At 39.6% G+C, this 19,303-nt stretch overlaps 1 protein-coding gene across 1 annotated transcript; it reads right to left on the minus strand.

Moving 5' to 3' along the window:
- Nucleotides 1-13,460, minus strand: LOC130222217 (glutathione hydrolase 1 proenzyme-like). The gene is made up of 14 exons (XM_056454854.1): nucleotides 13,378-13,460; nucleotides 12,833-12,961; nucleotides 12,344-12,526; nucleotides 10,982-11,112; nucleotides 6,730-6,819; nucleotides 6,370-6,559; nucleotides 5,925-6,085; nucleotides 5,662-5,826; nucleotides 4,146-4,291; nucleotides 1,638-1,843; nucleotides 1,140-1,240; nucleotides 930-1,048; nucleotides 622-729; nucleotides 1-525 (listed from the first exon to the last, which is right to left on the minus strand). Exons 2-14 carry the CDS (start codon nucleotides 12,925-12,927, stop codon nucleotides 382-384), a joined length of 1,839 nt encoding a protein of 612 aa, XP_056310829.1. The 5' UTR covers nucleotides 12,928-12,961; nucleotides 13,378-13,460; the 3' UTR covers nucleotides 1-381.
- Nucleotides 13,461-19,303: the final 5,843 nt, after the last annotated feature.

The following is a 19,303-nucleotide window of genomic DNA, read 5'->3' on the forward strand; positions in this document are numbered from 1 at the left end:
TTTTTTAGCAGATCTCAAGGTGACAGCATTAGATAAGCTAAAAGAAGATTGAATACCACAGTGAAAATACAGTAGATATTTTGTGAAATAATAATTATGTATTACCTGCTCCAGTCTTATTAGCTGGGCCTACATATTACATATTTAAGTAAATCCCATTTTCTGTGCCATTTGAGCATTAAAAGCATCCATAAAACAAGGCAAGGCACATTTCATACACAGTTGCAATTCAAAGTGCAAGAACAAGAATAAAAAACACAAGTATAAGAAAGAAAAAAAAATACCCAAAACACCCAAACAAACTATTTTGGAGCCGTCACTGGACGATCATTTCACTTATAAACCTGGTTTATATCAGATGCAGAAACACAGAAGCAGCGGTCAGTATCCAGCAGGTTTGCCAAATTTCCTGAAATCAGATTCAGCACAGATTTTGTTCTCTTCTCTTCCAATCGCTTGAACCACTGAATCTTCAAAATTGTTACATACAACATGTCCCCTCTGCTTCAGACCATCAATCACATCCTGCGTTCATAAAACAAAGAGAAATGAATACAATCACCAATATTCTAACATTGTGAACCTAAATTTCATCACAAACTTCAAGCGCAGATACGCTACCGTATTAAAGTTATCATCCACATGTGTCTGATCTTGTGAGATGTGAACTCTGGGTTGATCAACAGCCTTCTTCAGGTCATAGCCAAAGATCAGGTAGTTCAGGATCACCTGAGATGAGAGAAACAGGTTAAAGACAAATGTATTTTTTTAAAAATCACAACAAAACATTATTAAGGCACATTGGAAAAAAATAGATGTTTTTCAAGTTCAGAATTATAAATCACAGGTCAATGTTGCTTTCCATTTTGTGTTGTGTAAAGTTGAGCAATGCTTCAGTGATTGAAATCTCTTCAGATGTTTTGAATCACCTGAGCTACAGATGTGGTGATTTTTGTTGCACCTTCAGCTCCAACCACCATTCTCACTTGTCTGCTGTCGTCTTTGTGAAATATTATTGTGGGACACATTGATGATAGTGGCCTTTTACCTGGTCGAAAAAAAAAAAAATTACATCACAATTTAGATGTACTTAGAATTATAGCTCAAATGAAGCATTCAATGCAATTTGTTTTCTTTACCTGGTATAATTCTGTTATGTTTATTTTTCATGTCAATGAAATCTGACATCTGGTCATTAAATAGAATGCCTGTGGTGTTTGACATCACACCAGAACCGAAACTGTGAGAACACACACACACGCACACACACACACACAATGTAAAAAGAACAATAATGGAAAACACCAAAAGTACATTCACCATGGTTTTAACATGAACTCTGCTCAGAAATATAATCTACAAATATTAGTGGAAGTTCTCTATTATTTTAAAGCAGACCTGAAACCATTTGGTGAGACATGTTAACTGTTTTTGATGGAAATAAAGTAAGGAAAGTCATGACATGTGGTAAAGTAGAGTGCCCAATTTTTGCTCTGCATTTAACCTACCCAAGTGCACGCACACACACTCACTACACACTCTAGAGACAGCTGAGACGCATTCTATTTTATCTTGTAAATAGGCACAATAGGTCAGATTAAACTCTGTGTTTTTAGATAACTAAAAGATAAACGCACTAGTCATTGATGCTGCTGGTCACGGCTACCACACTGCCATCCTCAGCGAAGACAGAGATGTGAGATGTGCCTTGGTCATCAACTTCCTCATGACTGCCTCCTTCATCAACTGCCTCCTGGTCATCATAGCTGGTCTGTTTGATGTCATCTTTGATTTTACTCCTGATGTGGTCCGCAAAGCTGTCTGAAGTCATGTTTTTGACCAACTGTAAAACAAAAAAAATAAGCAAAATATGTAAATCTAGGAACATTGAAAGACTTTGAGAAAATAAAAGTCTGCAGGGCCCCTGTTCAACTGCAATAAATGCTTTTCTTAGAGTTTTTGTCTTGTTCTTTAAAGCAAAAAAAAAAAATGCTTACAAAATGCTTCTTTTTTTTGCATATTTGAACTAGAAACAGCCAATTTCTGTAAGGGCCGATGGATGGAATTTGGCCAGGATCCCAGGTTTACATCGCGACTCTTTACTAAGTGATATGGGATGGTTAATGACCACAGAGAGTCAGGACCTCGGTTTAACGTCTTATCTGAAAGGAAGTCCTATTAACATTATAGCATAGGACCAATACAGACCGCAGGTTGAGCAGCCCCTGCTGGCCTCACTAACACCACTGCCAACAGCAACCTAATTTTTGCAAGTAAAAGAACCTGATAGTTATTATACCAGTCCAAGGAATCCAGAAGTAGAGTTAAAGGGCACCTATGGTGAAAAATCTACTTTTCAAGCTGTTTGGACAGACATGTGTGTAAGTATAGTGTATAGACCATCATATTGGGGTGATATAAACACACCCAGTCCTTTTTTTCAATTTAACAACATAAAAACGGTGGACAAATTGGTTTTCAGATCGACCGCTACTTGACGTAGGAGTGAGACATAGGTTTCTATCAGGGTACACACACTGGCACCGCAAGTCGGCGGCTGTCCATAGCGCCCAGCCATGACTCATATTGTTCATATTTCTGCCATGCCACAGAGCACCATCTGAATAATTTCATTTTGAATAACATGCAAATGTGTGTGTCTGGTGTGCTGTGTTGCGACACTGAGCGGCACATCTAGTGTGACAGACCTTTGGTTATAGCCTCAGTCAAAGTTAATTCAGTGTGCGTGGTTATTAGTCTCGGTGTACAAGCTCAGAACTTTAAACTAGCACACAGTTGGCTGTAAAACTATACAAAGACAAATGATTGTGTAGTCTCTGCTTGGTCTGTGTCCGAGTTGTATATGTACGGCTGAATGCTGATCCTCTCACTCATGTTGCTTCTCTCTGTCTGCTGCCAAACACAGAGCGGGAGAGCTCTTGGCTCCACCCCCTTGTCATGTCGAAACTAATTTTCATGTGAAGCAACACACCCCTAAAACAGTGAGCTGTGGACACGCCCCCAACATAACACTCTTTAACACATTATAATAAAATAATCTGAACTGTGTATTGAATTGAACCCAAACTTAAAGAGCACCTAGGTTAGCCCTTTTTTCAGATTTAATATAAGTGTTTTGTGTCTCCAGAGTGTGTCTGTAAAGTTTCCGCTCAAAACACCCATCAGATTATTTATTATACCTTTTGCAAGATTCTATTTTATACAGTTTTGCACTAGGGGGCTGTTTTATTGTACTGCGCCTTTAAGGCTAGTCCTCCCCGCCCACCGTTTCTACGTGCCTTTCTGTGTGCCTTAATCTCCTCCCTCGGCTGCGTCAGACAACAGACAGACATAAAGGAAGCAGAGCTCACGTAGCGTTTGTGAGAATTACTACAGTAAGAACTTTACCAATGAGTATTTGTTGTGCAGTTGCATCGATGAGTCACACACAATGTTGTTACAAAAGCGCGCGCGCACACGCACACGCGCACGCGCACGCGCACACACACACACACACACACACACACACACACACACACACACACACACACACAGAGGATACAGGTTAATCTCCACTGCTGTATAAATATCTCTTATATTAATGTACAAAATAAACCTGATTTAACGTCCACAACCCGGAATTGAAGCGTCTTCCTTTATAATTGTTCTGACACGCGGCTGTGCTGATGAAGTAAAGCTAAGCTAAATCGCTGTACTTCATTACACACATGCTCTGTTTTAAAACATGTTAAACTTGTGAAACTCACTCTTGATCACATTTGATGATGATTGATGATCCTAGCGAACTGAACACACCTTTTATTCCTGCTTGCTTTGTGCACGTCTGGTCTTGTTGATATGATTATACACGTGACTGCCGGGACATGTTAATACACACAGCTGTCAATCAATTCGGTAGGCGGGGGGACCGCACTCCTACATAAAGTTGCACCGTTTTTATATTGTTAAATTGAAAATAAAGGACTGGGTGTGTTTATATCACCTCAATATGACGGTCTATACACCATACATGCACATATGTCTGTCTGCACCATAGGTGCTCTTTAAAACTAATCTTCTGCAACTTAAAACTAATCTGAAACTAATCTTAAAAAAGGGGCACACTAGGCAGCCTTTAAACTCACCTCAGTGACGTCTTCATAGCGTGGGTCTGCCAGTTTACCCTTCTGAAAATTTGCAAAGTGGAAAGCCTCTATCATGCGATGATAGGTCAAAGTCATATTCTCTATTGTGGACACACTTTTACTGGAGAGGTTGAAACCTGGAGAATCTGAAATCAAATGTTCAATTGCCTGAAATGAATCATATTTGTATATTTAAAACAGAAAACTAAAGCTTTTAGTCTCAATGATTTGTTTGTTCTTAGTTTTGCCCTTATCAAAGCCTCATACAGTTAATGTACTGTACTGGAAAACAATATCTAAATACTTTTCAGATTTAATTGTTATTTGATTACCGCCGATTTGAAATGAAACTGTAATGAACCTTACTTACAATTTGTATTTTATAAAATATTTTGCATTTTCAAGTATTTTGTTACTCCCCAACCCTAGTGACTGTCACTTTGGACAGAATGAGCGTTGTCACTTCTGTAAATAGCTGAAATGCATGTGAATGGAACCATATTGAGGACACAAATGCTGTATGAAAACCAATTTAGTTGTTGCGTGAACAGCCCAAACACATTCACTCACCCAGTAGGCAGAGGTGGGTAGAGTAGCCAATGTTTTTCACAGTATTTTACGCTATTGCATGAATAAAACATTTGAATACAGAATTATCTAAATGCAAGTCACCCCCCTCACATCTCACACACACACAGCACGAAGCATACACTCAGTGCATCACTTAGCGGTATGATACATCAATGTGCTCCACACAGGTTTCTTCATCTCATTTATAGACACTATGAACAGCAGCTACGCTAATTATTCTCTTTATTCTCCATTTCCACCTGGGCATACTCATCCCGAGGGCCTCAGACTATGCAATGGCATTCTTGTGCGTTTAAGACGAGATGATCCCAAGATTTCCATATCCTGGACCAGGCCGTATCCTGAGCAGGTGCTGTGGTGGTCATAGAGGAGTGGAGAACATGAGACTGCTTCCTGTGACGCTCCAGGGACAGACGAGTCTTCACTAACGTCCAACTTCCTGCCTCCGGTGCCTAGACTGCAGCTCTGCACAAGATGTTTGGTCAGAGGAGAAATGGTCGTGCCAACTGAGTCTGGTTTCTCTCAAGGTTTTTTTGTTCACTTTCGCCAATTGGTGAAGTTTTTCCCTCTCCGCTGTCGAAACTGGCTTGCATGGTTCAGGATCTGTAGAGCTGCGCATCGTTGGATTTGCTCTTCAGTGTTTGGACTCTCAGTAGTGATTATTAAACCACACTGAACTGAGCTCAACTGAACTGAACTTAAACACTACAAACTGAACTACACTGTTCCTATTTACTGTGACCTTTTATGTGAAGCTGCTTTGACACAATCCACATTGTAAAAGTGTTATACAAATAAAGGTGAATTGAATTGAATTGAATACAGGTAAAAATCCTCTTAAAGTACATTTAAATAGTTTTTTAAAGTTCACTTAAAAAAAACTACTCAGGAAAATGTAATAAAGTAAATGTAACTTGCTAACTACCTTTTGTACCGTTGCCCAGGAGTATTTTGAGTATCAGAGCGAGCACAGGCCCACCAAATGGAGCAGTTGGAGCATGAAATGTGTAATTCCCCACTGTAAAGTACAGTGCAGGCTCTGTCAACACTGGCTCATAATCCTCTAGGTCCTCACGTGTGATAATTCCTCCTGTGTTTTCAAAAACAAACTTTTAGTAGATTTGCATACATTAAACAAAATTAAAATCTTAAATATGGTAAATGAGCCAGGATAAAGCATGAAATAACCGGCAGATGTGATTTTATGAACTATGTCCTCAGTCAGTGACCCATGGTAAAATGCATCTGCTTTTTCTTTTGTTATCTTCCTGTAGGTTTCAGCTAGCTTGGGAAATCTTATAGTATCATTTTCCTTCAAGTGCTTACTGCTTGAGTAGCAAAACACTTTACTGAAATGAAGAGAAAGACACAAAGAAGAGCAGAAACAAAAAGATGTTATAATTAATGCCATCATTTGCATATGATAATATCAGCGTCAAAAACTTTGGGCATATAATGTTTATCTGTGGCCAAATCATGGGCTATTTCTATTCTGCAATACTCTCTATGTTCATTTCTATCAATATTTACTCATTTTGCAAATGTTTTATCCAAAGTGGTGTACAAGTGAAAATAAAACAGCACTTCAAATCATCAGAGAGCAGTATATAAATGCTATGACGACTTCTTTTACCATAATGCTGCATTTTTCCGGATTCTCTTTTGTTCGTTTTTGATTGCTTTGGCCAGGGCTTTGCCAATCTTAAATCCATCCGATGCCAGCTTTATACTAGGTTCAAACAGCTCTTCCCATGGCAGTATCCCGTACCTTTTGTGTGCCATTTCATAACCCCGCAGTTCTCCCGGTACAGCTATTAACAATCCTGACAATCAGGACAAAAACAAAAGAGAAGATCAAGTCATTTATGATCCTACACTGGAACGTGTTGTTTACATTGCTGTATATAAGGATTGTCATCAATAAGTTCTGAAAGGACTAATGTGCTTATTAAATATGTGTTTTAAAGCTGTAATTATTTATAGTGGTTTACACCTGGATTCCCTTTTTGAGGATCATTATCAAACATGTTCTCTGTAGCCTTCTTTGGGGCCGTTTCTCGAGCATCAATTGTCTCCACCCTTCCTGTGGATAACAACATGGGGTACCAGTTAGTCCACAGATCATGCAGATTATTGTCATTACTGGATCAGCATTTCAAAATAAGTAAATCTGCTGAAATTATCTTTGATTAGTCAAATTGTCATTTGTGGCCTTTTGCATTTATGTGTGTTAATTATGGCCCCTTTGGCCTCTGATCTACATGAACCATGCATGATCACCCAGATTGCCTAACCCTGGCCTCGCCCAACTGCACAAAATTTAGCTTTAACCTGATTTCAAATCAGTTTCATGTATTCGTAGATGTGAGGATGAGGTATTTGTGCTTCATTTGAATATTATATGAATGAAAATAAAAATAATTGTACAATATAATCATTGAAAATTGATAAAAGAACACAGATTATGAATAAATACAATATTTAATTGTATTGTATGATAAGCATTTGATTTTTCATCTTCAATTAAACATCAATGAAAAAAATATTTTAATGTGTGGTTTGTCTCAGTTTTTGTTACAGTTCAAAACAGTGAATCATTTTGCATTTATCTTAATTAATTAAAAGCTTTGTTTCTCCCATGACTACTGGCTACAATGGTTTACATCATAGGTCTCAAACTCGATTCTTGGAGGGCTGCTGGTCTGCAGTTTTGCTTCAACACTTATCAATCCTCTATGTCCTCCACACACTTTTCCTCAGTTGTTACACCCTCTCTTTCCTCACATACGCAATTATCAACACTGGTGCTCCACAGGGCTGTGTTCTCAGGCCACTCCTGTACTCCCTGCACACACATGACTGTACAGCCAAACACAGCTCCAACGTCATCGTTAAATTTGTTGATGACACAATGGTGGTGGGTCTAACTTCTAATAATGATGAGACGGCCTACAGAGAGGAGGTGCACACTCTGACGCAGTGGTGTGAGGAAAACCACCTCTCGCTCAACATCAGCAAAACCAAGGAGCTGGTGGTGGATTTCAGGAGAGAGAAGAGAGAACACACCCCCATCACCATCAACGGGACACCAGTGGAGAGAGTCAGCACTTTCAAGTTTCTTGGAGTCCACATTGCTGAGGATTTGACATGGACTGCTCACACAGACGCAGTGCTGAGGAAGGCACATCAACGCCTCCTCTTCCTCAGGTGTCTCAGGAGGTTTGGAATGAGCCCCCACATCCTCCGCCCGTTCTACTCCTGTACTGTGGAGAACATCCTAACTGACTGTATCACCACCTGAGGCATACATAGGATTGTGCGAACTGCTGTACGTGTAGCAGGAGGTGAGCTTCCCTCCATTCAGGACATCTACACCAGGTGGTTCAAACTGAACTCTGAACACTGGACTGACAATTTACTAGAACTTCTATGTTAAGCTGCTTTTACACAATCTACATTGTAAAAGAGCTAGAGAAATAAAGGTGAACTGAATTGAATAATTTGCTTCCCAACTCCATTCAGCCTATCAGCCTAAACATGACAAAAAAAATAAAGCACTTCAGACACCCGCAAACTATTCATAACATGTAATACCCTGATCTGTCCTCTACCACCACCTTCTACCACCTCCTTATAAGCTGGTAAATTGGCCTTTTGATTCACAAAAAACCCACTCAAACTAGCAGTCTGTTTCCCATCATGTCTGACTAAAATCCAACACGCTCAGAAGGAAAATTACTTTCCCTTACTGAGGAAGAAGTATCTAAACTTCTCTCTGCCACAACCTGCCCTCTAGACCCAATTCCCTCACACATCTGCAGGACATTTCCCTGGTCACAGTGCCAGCCCTAAAACACATCATTAACACTTAACTCCACACTGGCACATTCCCAACCACTTTCAAGCAGGCCCAGGGAGCCCTGCCGCTCAAAAAAAAACATCATTTAACAGCTTAAAAGTTAGAAAATTACTCGCCTTTTGTTTATTGCCAAAACAATGGGTAGGCTCATTTGAACCAAATTTCTACATTCTTAACACACAATAATCTACTGGATGCAATCCAATCAGGCTTCAAATGTGGACATTTCACTGAGACTGCACTACCTTCATTAACTGAAGCCCTGCTGATTGCCAAAGCAGGTTCTAAATCAACCATTATGCGCTTAGAGTAAATCAGAAGATTCTACTGTCCACCATCTCCTCATTGGGCATCACTGGAACATAACATGGGCAACATGTTATGCTGATGACATACAGCTCTATCTTTCATTTCATCCGGATGACCCCCATGGTGGCTGCAAGGATCTCACACTGCCTGGAGGATATCTTGGCTACCACAACTTTTCTATCCAGCTTGGATCCTCCACCATTATGTAACACCTCTCTTTATCTCTCTGCGCTGATTACTGGTCGAGGCTCTGATCAAGTTAAAATCATTGATGCTTGTTTCCAGAACAGCTAATGGCACTGCACCCTCTAACCTCGCTGGTAGCTCCTTGCTGGTGAAATGATCTTTCCATTCTCACACAAACTGCTGATTCACTAGTATCATTCAAGCAACAACAACAAATCTCTTTCACAATCACCTGAACCCCCCACCTCACCACACAACAATCCAGACTGAGTGTGCCTCACACAGGTGAGTGAGCTCTACAAACCACCTGTAGAAAACACACTATTTCATCTCTTCACAGTTTAACTGGCACTTCCACAATTTTGCACATTTGCACCAGACACTTTCTTATAATCACATCACCCATTTATGAAGTGTTTCACACAGGGCTTGACAAACCACCCGTAGAAACACTCTTCTCTCTCTCTAAAAAACACTCCTGCTTCCTAACTCTATCACTTAGTTCTCCGAGCACAAACAGCTCCTTTGTATAACTACCCCCTCCTCAATTGTAATTTGCTTAGGACAAAAATGACTAAATGTAAATCACAGCTGATCAACTAATCAAGTTGTTCAAGACTACTTGAGATTATTAGCAGATGTGAGTTGGAGGTGGTTGGGGCTAAACTCTGCAGAGTTATGACCCTTGAGGAATTAGGTTTGAGACTATTGGTGTACATGCTCCTGATTCAGCCCTAACATTAACCCTGAAATGTGGTTCATGATTAGAAATGATACATAGCTATTCACATTCTTTTGGTCAAAGGTGTTGCTTGCTTCTGAATAAGTTGCTAATTTGCTTCTGAATTAAGCTGCTAAAGTAATGGCTGAATTGAGATCAGGTTTTGGGGCCTGCTTGTTGCAACCCAGGCTCATTCTGAAAACGTAGTCCCGAGGACCTTTCTGAAGACAGCGAAATACGCCCCGGGAAGTGCGTATTTTTGCAGTTTTTGGTTTTTGCGAATCCGCGAGAGGCCGCTGTGTGCGACTTTTGGCTTCTCGTGCCGTTCACGCCCGCGCTGTTCTCGCGTGAACCCACCAGAGGCCGCTGTCGAACGAACGTCTGTCTGTCCGACTGGCTGAATGATTGACTGGGCGACCGGCCAATCAGCCGGCCGACCCACCCTCCTCCTTCCCCGAACTTAACCAATTTTACCGATTGATCCGCCCGCCCAAAACCCAACCAACGATTTACAAAAGCTGTCTGGAAAAAGAAAAGCCCTCGTTCGATCCCTATTTTATTTTCGTCTCGAGTCCGCCGACGCACAGGACGAGCTAACCGGACAAACTGGTTGCGGAGGGAAAGCCCTCCACACGAAGGTAAGCGGTCAGCCGGCGAGCGCTAAAAGGAACTTAAAAAAGCTTAAAAAACGAAATGCAGCCATACGTACCTCCGGCTACATAATTCACGGTCTCCACAAACGTCCTCGGGACTACGTTTTCAGAATGAGCCTGGGTTGGTTTAATATCAGGATCTAGGCTCAAGCCCAGCAACTTTTCGAATTGAGAAGCATAGCCTACATGTAATTCGCAAAATTAACTTCAGCATCTACCCTGGTGGGAAAGCTGTATCTCTGACCATTTCTCATTACCTTAAGGTGCACTGGAGAAACTATTAATGGCTTTATTAAAACCATCAACTGAAAACAATCTCTGCATACTCTAAAGCTCTCACTTGTTGTTAACTCCACACGTTTAGTATATGTTACTCAGGAATATTTAATTAGTGTGAAGTGTGCTTTTTATTTATGCATTAATAGGAGCTCAGTTTTTTATTCATCTTTTTTATATCAAGAACTGATACCACTGTAGTGGAGTTCTGATTAAGTTTCTCAAAGCCTTCATACAGTACCATTTGATTCATTGTAGATGGTGAACACCACTCCTCCTCCAATGCCCATACTCTGAGGGTTAATCACACTCAGACACAGCAGAGCAGCGATAGCAGCATCCACTGCTGAACCCCCACGCTTCAGGATATCCCTGCAAAGACAGAGAGTAATTGACAACAATAGGGGCTTTTGCACAGGTTAGTTACAAACAGAGATTGGAAGAGTATCCGATAATGTTATCTGGCTCTGGTGAAATCATGATGTTACATGGCTAACTCAGACTATGAGGTGAATTGTCGCATTTCACTCCTCCTGTTTGAAATTAAACTGTGCATTTTCAGTTTGTGTTACAAAAAGACTTGTAACTAGAATACATTTTGAACACAATGACCTAAACGTTCTTAAAGATATAGTCAGAAATCTGAAAAATGGTAGAAGTATCAGATTAACCTAAGTCACACACCACATTTGACACCATAAAAGCTAAGCATTTTAAACAAGCTAGAAAGTCACTAATTTGAGTTCCAGCTGGACCAGGAGACGTTTCTGTGTGGAGTTTTTGCATGTTCTCCCTTTGCACGTACTCCCACAGTTTGAAGACATGTGGTATAGGAGAAATGAAGAAACTGAACTGGCTGTTGTAGTGCGTGTCTGTGTGTGTGAATTAAAGAGTGGGTGTTTCCCAGCACTGGGGGTTCACAATTTGTTCCCACTCATTGCTGGGTTGCAGCAGGAAGGGTATATGTAAAAGTGTACATGTATCATCTTGAATGTTCTAGCTGTCAGCAGGGGTGCAGCAGCACCTTCAGTACCCCTAGTGCCCATGACCATGTTACTACACACCTTCGGTTATATAAGAACCAAGTAGTGAAAGTTAGCCATGAGTTGGCCCACACGGAACCTGCATGCGGTTTCTGCATCATTGATTCGGCTTATTTTCTTGTGTAAAGTGTGTAAATTTAGATTTATTACAGTTTTTAAATTAATTTCAGTAATGTTATTGACTGAAAATGTGCATATGATTCATTCACAATGCAATTTGTACAGTAATATTTTCCATATTTAAGTAGATATATTATATGAGAGATTTGCTTTGTTTACCAAATAAAGTGAATCTAATTGGATTTGCATTTTAAACATTAAATAAAAGTTTAAAAAGTATTACTTTTTATTTCATAGATTTTTAACTCAATTCTGGGTAGAAACAGCAAAAAAAATGTCTGCAGATTCCGTCTGGCCCTAGCCATGAGGCTGGTCAGGTCAGTTTACTGGTAGCAGTGCACACACTAAGAATAAAACCCCTGAATATGCAGAGTCTAGGATTACAGAAGCATCACTGCCCACATAATGAACATACATGTGAAATATCTAAAGAATCATACTTTCCAATAATTGAGCAATTTCCAGCGTCTGCTGCCACTGCTGCTTTAGGATAGCAGTTACCAGTGAGTGTCACAGTTGGTTTCACAGTAGCTGTAGTGAATGTCACATCGCAAGTCTCGGGCAGTATCAGAAACACAAAAAACCCTACAGTAATTATAATCCCAGTAACGAGGATCAGAGGTCTGAAAGTAGAACACCAGAGTTTTTTTTTTTACAAGAGATTTTTTGAAGACAAGAAAGATTCATGTGTGGACAGCAGTTTTAAAAAAAATTCACAAATAATCAAAATTTCAAAACAAGAACAAGCTTCTAATATTACTATTACTAACTACTCAAAGAAAATAGATATATAGATAGATAGATAGATAGATAGATAGATAGATAGATAGATAGATAGATAGATAGATAGATAGATAGATAGATAGATAGATAGATAGATAGATAGATAGATAGATAGATAGATAGATAATTAATGTTTAATTAGTAACCTAATTAAACATTTCAAGCGATCCAATGAAATCTTTTGATGGTGAATTCTTCTATTCACGGGATCCTCAATCTCAAATTCTAGAGTTCCATACATGTTTACAGACAATACTGGACTGGGCTTATAAAATCTGTAAAAAAAAACAAAGTTTAGTGGATCAGATCAGATCCAAACAAGCCAAGATTATTATAAAAACTAAATCTTGAGTGTACTGTTTTGAGTAAAAGGCAACTGATAACAGCCTATTTGTGATTGTAAAAGAAAAAATAAGTAATTAAAAGAATACAACACTTTTTTGGTGTAGTTGAAGAGTGTTATCTGTTACAGTAGTTAGTCAATAAGTAGTGTGGATGACTAAAATAAACACACAGATTCACTGAATATTAGGATATGTTAGAACATTTAAACCTGGATTAAACTGGCTCAGCTCATTCAACTTATTCTGCTAATTGGTAACAGTGTCATGAGCAACTTTAGAATCATTTCATTATTGAGAGAAAAATGGCACCTCTAAATAAGTAAGAGAAAAAACAGCCTTAAACTTACCAATGCTTTTTATAGTCCAAGAGATCTTGTAATCAAACAACTCAAACAATCCACCTAGATTAAGAAAAAACAAGACAATGATTAGACTTCTGTGATTCTCCAGAGGTGAATCTGTTTTTGTAAGAGATAGTTGGCAGATAAACTGCCCAAGCCTGTTAGTACTGTCTGATCTGCTAATACAAAATGCAAATATTACAAATAGTTTCATGTTTAGCTTTGCACGAAGCCGAATCAAAGTAGGGAATGTAAGGCTTACTTAAAATAACACTTAGCCATCTACTCAGTGTTTACATGGGATTCAGCAGTGGCTTTTACACTGGGCATATTGTCTGTGGTCTGCGATTAGACCATCTTCTTCAGGTAGTCTTGGGTTTACATAACAACTGTCACAGTTTTTTTTTTTTTTTCATACAAATCTAAATGGCCTGTGTGAAAAGCAATGGTGTCCTCATGCTAGGCAATCTAAACCATGAAAAAGCATGCATGTCAGCAATTTTTATAATAATTTTCAGATATTTTGTAGATTTAAAAGAGAATCACTACCTGTATAAATAAAAAAATGTTGTAGATTTGCAAAAGCATGCACTGTGTGGCAATATATACTGTAAGTGCAATGCGAGTGCAGTATACTGTAACTGATCCACTGCTGATTTGATTTATGTCACTAAATTAAGATGAAATATTTTACTGATCTACAGTGAAACCAAATAAGCCCCACACTTTTATTGCCCCACACGTTTGAGTCTATCTAATTTAAAGTATGGATGGTAGAGTTTGTGTTTGTGCAGCTGGTTATGCTAATTCTCGTACTTTTGCTTTTTTTTTTCCTCCAAAGGAATCTAGTTGATCCAGTTGCTGCGAAAACAAATAAGATTTAGAAGTGAGATGTCTGTTTGTTATCGGTTCATGTGCATTGTCAGACATGCACTCTCAGGTATATGAGTAAATGTACACTTAACCCCGCTCCTAACCACACCCCACACAGTGATGTCACTTGCAGATGATTTGCATGTGCCTGAAAGTGCAAGTCTGCAGCCGGACACTATTGCATTGGACAAACATGGACAGCAAGTTTTTATTTATCACACCATGAGTGTTTTATTCAGCACCATGTGTTCTCATTGAGCCATATCATTAAAATATTATACATGTAAGAGTAAATTAACAATACCCAGGAAACAATGTTGTGTTTAATAGATGTCTTATAGACATCTAAACGTAGACAGCTTGGCTAAAACGAGGCTAAACTTGGGCTGTCAGTGAAAATCTAATAGACACCTAAGAGTAGCCCAAAGCTAGACTAGTCATCAAATAGACAGATTAGACCAGGGGTCGGGAATCTATTTAGATTCAAACAGCAATCTATAGCAAACAGCCATTTCTGATTTTTTTTTATCAAATGCATTTTTTAAAGAGCCTTTTGGTGTGTGTGTGTGTGTGTGTATGTGTGTGTGTGTGTGTGTGTGTATAACAAAATCTTTATTTTTTTAAGGAGAAGCACTTTAGCATCGAGAGCAACACCGTGTAAGTACATTTAGACCTGTTTTCAGTTGCTGTGTTTGGTCAGAGAACACTTAGACTTGTTTCAGCTGGTTGTGTATGATTGTAGGACATTTAAAATTGTTTTCAGCTATCTGTGTTTAGTACTAGAAAGTATAGCCACTGTTTCCTTGGTTACTGTAAGAGCTTGTGTGTCGAGCCAGACGTTTTTCGTGCCCCGCCGCTGCAGTTTCGGGTGTTTTTACTCTCGAGGCGTGCCCAGCTGAGCTCAATCAGCAAAGCGCTCGGGGGTGTATATAAGCAGCTAGTCTCACCGCGGGCTGCTGAGAGAATTTGGCAAAAAACTAAAAATCCTGAACAGCTCATAACATGCCAAACTCTTCTGTCTTCTTTCTCGGCTGAGGTTACTTCTGCAAAGCACTTCTCTTCTCCATCTACACAACATCTTTAGGAACAGTCACCCAGAAACATGGATTTTCCTACCACTGCTATGCTGATGACACCCAGCTATACCTCTCTTTCCACCCTGATGATCCCTCGGTTCCAGCTCGCATCTCAGCCTGCCTGTCAGACATTTCACACTGGATGAAAGATCATCATCTCCAGCTTAACCTCGCGAAAACGGAAATGCTTGAAGTTTCTGCCAACCCGACTCTACACCATAACTTTTCAATCCAGATGGATGGGGCAACCATCACTGCATCCAAAATGGTAAAAAGCCTTGGAGTAACGATTGATGACCAACTGAACTTCTCTGACCACATTTCTAGAACTGCTCGATCTTGCAGATTCGCACTCTACAACATCAGAAAGGTCCGACCCTTCCTATCTGAACATGCAGCTCAACTCATTGTTCAAGCTCTTGTTCTCTCCAAACTGGACTATTGCAACTCTCTGCTAGCCGGGCTACCAGCTAATTCTATCAAACCTCTTCAGCTGCTTCAGAACGCAGCAGCACGAGTGGTCTTTGATGAACCCAAAAGAGCACATGTCACTCCGCTACTCACCCGTTTGCACTGGCTGCCAGTTGCTGCTCGCATCAAATTCAAAGCTCTGATGTTTGCTTACAAAGCGACCTCTGGCTTTGCTCCTTCATATCTGCTCTCACTTCTGCAGATTTATGTGCCCTCCAGAAACTTGCGTTCTGTGAATGAACGTCGCCTCGTTGTTCCATCCCAAAGAGGGAAGAAATCACTTTCCCAAACTCTCACATTCAATCTGCCCAGTTGGTGGAATGAACTCCCTAACTACATCAGAACAGCAGAGTCACTTGCTGTCTTCAAGAAACCACTAAAAACGCAACTGTTTAGTCTCCACTTTCCTTCCTAATCTGTAACTGCCTCTCTGGCTATACCACTAACTGTACTCTCTCTCTCTCAAAAAAAAAAAGAAAGAAAAAAAAAAACGGCTGTGGGTCTTTCACATTTCTGGCCTCTTTGTTTCCCTCAGACAGTCGGATTTGAACGTGTGCTGTGTTTGGATCCAGTGTGAGGGAACAGGCATCTGAACACAAGAGCACAGATGATGGGATAAGTAAATCAGTAAAAGTAAATATGCACAGGTGTGTGTGTGTGTGTGTGTGTGTGTGTGTGTGTGTGTGTGTGTGTGTGTGTGTGTGTGTGTGTGAGAGAGAGAGAAAGAGACAGAGAACTTGCATTTTCTTAGTCCAGGTTTGATCCTAAAATGTCCTCCATGATCCAAACTATACAGCGACAAAAACATACAGAAACACACTAAATTAATTACAACTCAATTAAATATTAACACAAATATGCAATAAACATTTGAGAAGTTACATTCATTCATTTTACTTCGGCTTAGTCCCTTTATTTATCACTGGTCACCACAGCGGAATGAACCGCCAACCTATTCAGCATATGTTTTACGCAGTGGATGCCTTTCCAGATGCAACCCTGTAATAAGAAACACCCATACACACTCATTCACACACACACACACACACACACACACTCAACACACACACTCATACACTACGGCCAACTTAGTTCATCAGTTCCCCTATAGCGCATGTGTTTGGACTGTGAGGAAACCAGAGCACCCAGAGGAAACCCACGCCAACATGGGGAGAACATGCAAACTCCACACAGATACACCAACTGACCCAGCCGAGACTTGAACCAGTGACCTTCTTGCTGTGAGGCCACAGTGCTAACCACTGAGCCACCGTGTTGCCCCTTGATACGTTACAGGGCAAATTGAATGTGTTCTCCATTTCTATTTCAGCGCATGTGTGTAGTGTGTTGCTTTGCCACTTGTTAAATATTAGCACTTATACTCCCGCTCTGCTTGTTCCCTGCTCCTGTTTATTTTATTACATCATCCTGCGCTAACATCTTTTTCCTTGCCTACCATCTTTGCTTTATTATCAGGACTGTTCTGTGCTGTATAAGTGCTAACTGTAGCATTAAAAACCTTGATGATTAATTTCAAATACAAAACAAATCTAATTAACCAACGCCAAGATTTATTTTTGGCCGTTTTGCCTTTATTAGGTGGAAAGGATAATATTTAACACAGGAAGTGAAGTGGGAGAGAGACAAGGGGTAGGGACGGGAAATGTCCTCGAGCCAGGATTCAAACTCGGGATGCCCAGAAGTGCTACTGCACCATATGTCAGCGCGTTAACCACTAGGCTATTGCGCCAACAACCAACGCCACTTCTGACAGCAACCTACGGTACATTTCCCATGTGGTCTGCTATCCAGGTACTGAATAGAGTATATGCCGAAGCATGCTAATAGGACTTGAATTTGCCAGTAACCTGGGTTAGGCGCTTCCGGTCAACTGTATGCTAATGCAAAAATCAGCGCATTTAAGGTCTGTTTTCTTTTAATAATCAGCGATCTCCACTGGCTGAGTGATATCTGATATAAAGTGGGTCTCAGATTGTACAAGAAGCACTGCATTCAATTACATTTCTTCTTACCATGTCTTTATAATATGAGCATTTATTTTACTCCAGTATATTCAATGGAGCTTCTGCGCTAGCCTGCCGATTCTGACAGTCGCGTGCGAGTAAACGGCTTTATGTCTCGTTTTACGCTTGAACAACTAAATGAATGCCAAAGTTTATTTAACTGAATGTATTTGAATTACATTACAACATCAATGCTGTAAAAGGAACCGTATAAAATGGAAAAAAACTCACAATAACAGGTCACCGGAAGTCTATCAGTATGGGAAAAACACTAGCTCGGCATATACCCTATAGACCCTGCCTGGCTTCAGTCTTGTTTTAGGCTGTATAGTTATTTGGCTATGACATAATATCAATCTTAGAAAACCCAACTGTAGCATGAGCATGGACAAGCTAGATAAAAGATAAAAATGAAAGTCAGTGTGCAATTTGTGAAGAGCCTTCAATCCAGTAGGGGGAGCCCTTGCTCAAAAGAAGACGTAATGACAAAGGCTGTACAAGAGATCAGTTTCTAAATTATAAAAACTGCTGAAATTATGAAAATGTAAACTCTAGGAGCCCGTTTTTCTAAAAACGTCATTGCAAAATAAACTCAAAATACTCTATAGTCATACAGATAACATCCAGTTAATTTCAACGTCCAGGGCCAAATCGACCAGTGTCTTACCTGAGTTCAGAGGTCACTGGTGCATCACTGAGGTTAGGAGGAATAACTGCCATTGACCGATCACTCTTCACAGACACACAGCTTGATCCAGGAGCAGAACTCGTTTTAAAGGCAGAGTCCTTATCTTCTATATCCCTTTGACTCATTTTAGTGTGCACCTTTTCACTAAAGAGAGTATTGAGACACTGATTTCAGACAAGTGTGGAAACACACAAATACCTAATATAAAATATAATACTACTAAAACAAATGTACAGATTTAATCTGGATTAAATCGATATATACTAATAACTTTTCATGTATTATAGTGAATTAAAAATGTAATTAATGTAAATGTACAGTGACTGTTTTGTAAAGTTATTTAAGCATGACCATTTTTTTAACCCTAGAATAATTTTTTTACAATTGTCTGTCAAAAAAACTCCCCAAAGTCTCATTTTCTTTACGGGAATCATAATAAAATGTGTACAGAGATGTCTATAGAATTTTACATTAATTAGAGGCTAGTTGATTTCTAGTGATACTGCTGTTTTGTTCTTTTAATGCTTGTTTTACCACAACATGAACACAATTTGACATTTTCCATTTTTTTCCTCAAGTGTATAACATAAATATAGAATTTTTCATACTTATAGTTTGGCTAATTAGTGGATTTATCCATAATCATGTCCAGACACAAAATCTTTACACCATATTTTGATTTTAAACCTTTCATATACAACTGTGCGACACAGACTGTCATTCATCATATTTCTGGTCTTTACAGCTATTAATGATTATCAGTAGATTGACTTAAATCCAAACAGATAAACAGTGTCACA

This window comes from Danio aesculapii, chromosome 1, assembly GCF_903798145.1.
Source record: "Danio aesculapii chromosome 1, fDanAes4.1, whole genome shotgun sequence".
Classification (NCBI taxonomy): domain Eukaryota; kingdom Metazoa; phylum Chordata; class Actinopteri; order Cypriniformes; family Danionidae; genus Danio; species Danio aesculapii.

Coding starts and splice junctions, on each gene's coding strand:
- LOC130222217 (XM_056454854.1), bottom strand. CDS start 12,927: ATGTATGGAACTCTAGAATTTGAGATTGAGGATCCCGTGAATAGAAGA. Junction 12,527..12,832: donor CGCTTGAAATGTTTAATTAG/GTTACTAATTAA, acceptor TTCTACTTTCAG/ACCTCTGATCCTCGTTACTG. Junction 6,820..10,981: donor CATCTACAATGAATCAAATG/GTACTGTATGAA, acceptor TGTTATCCACAG/GAAGGGTGGAGACAATTGAT.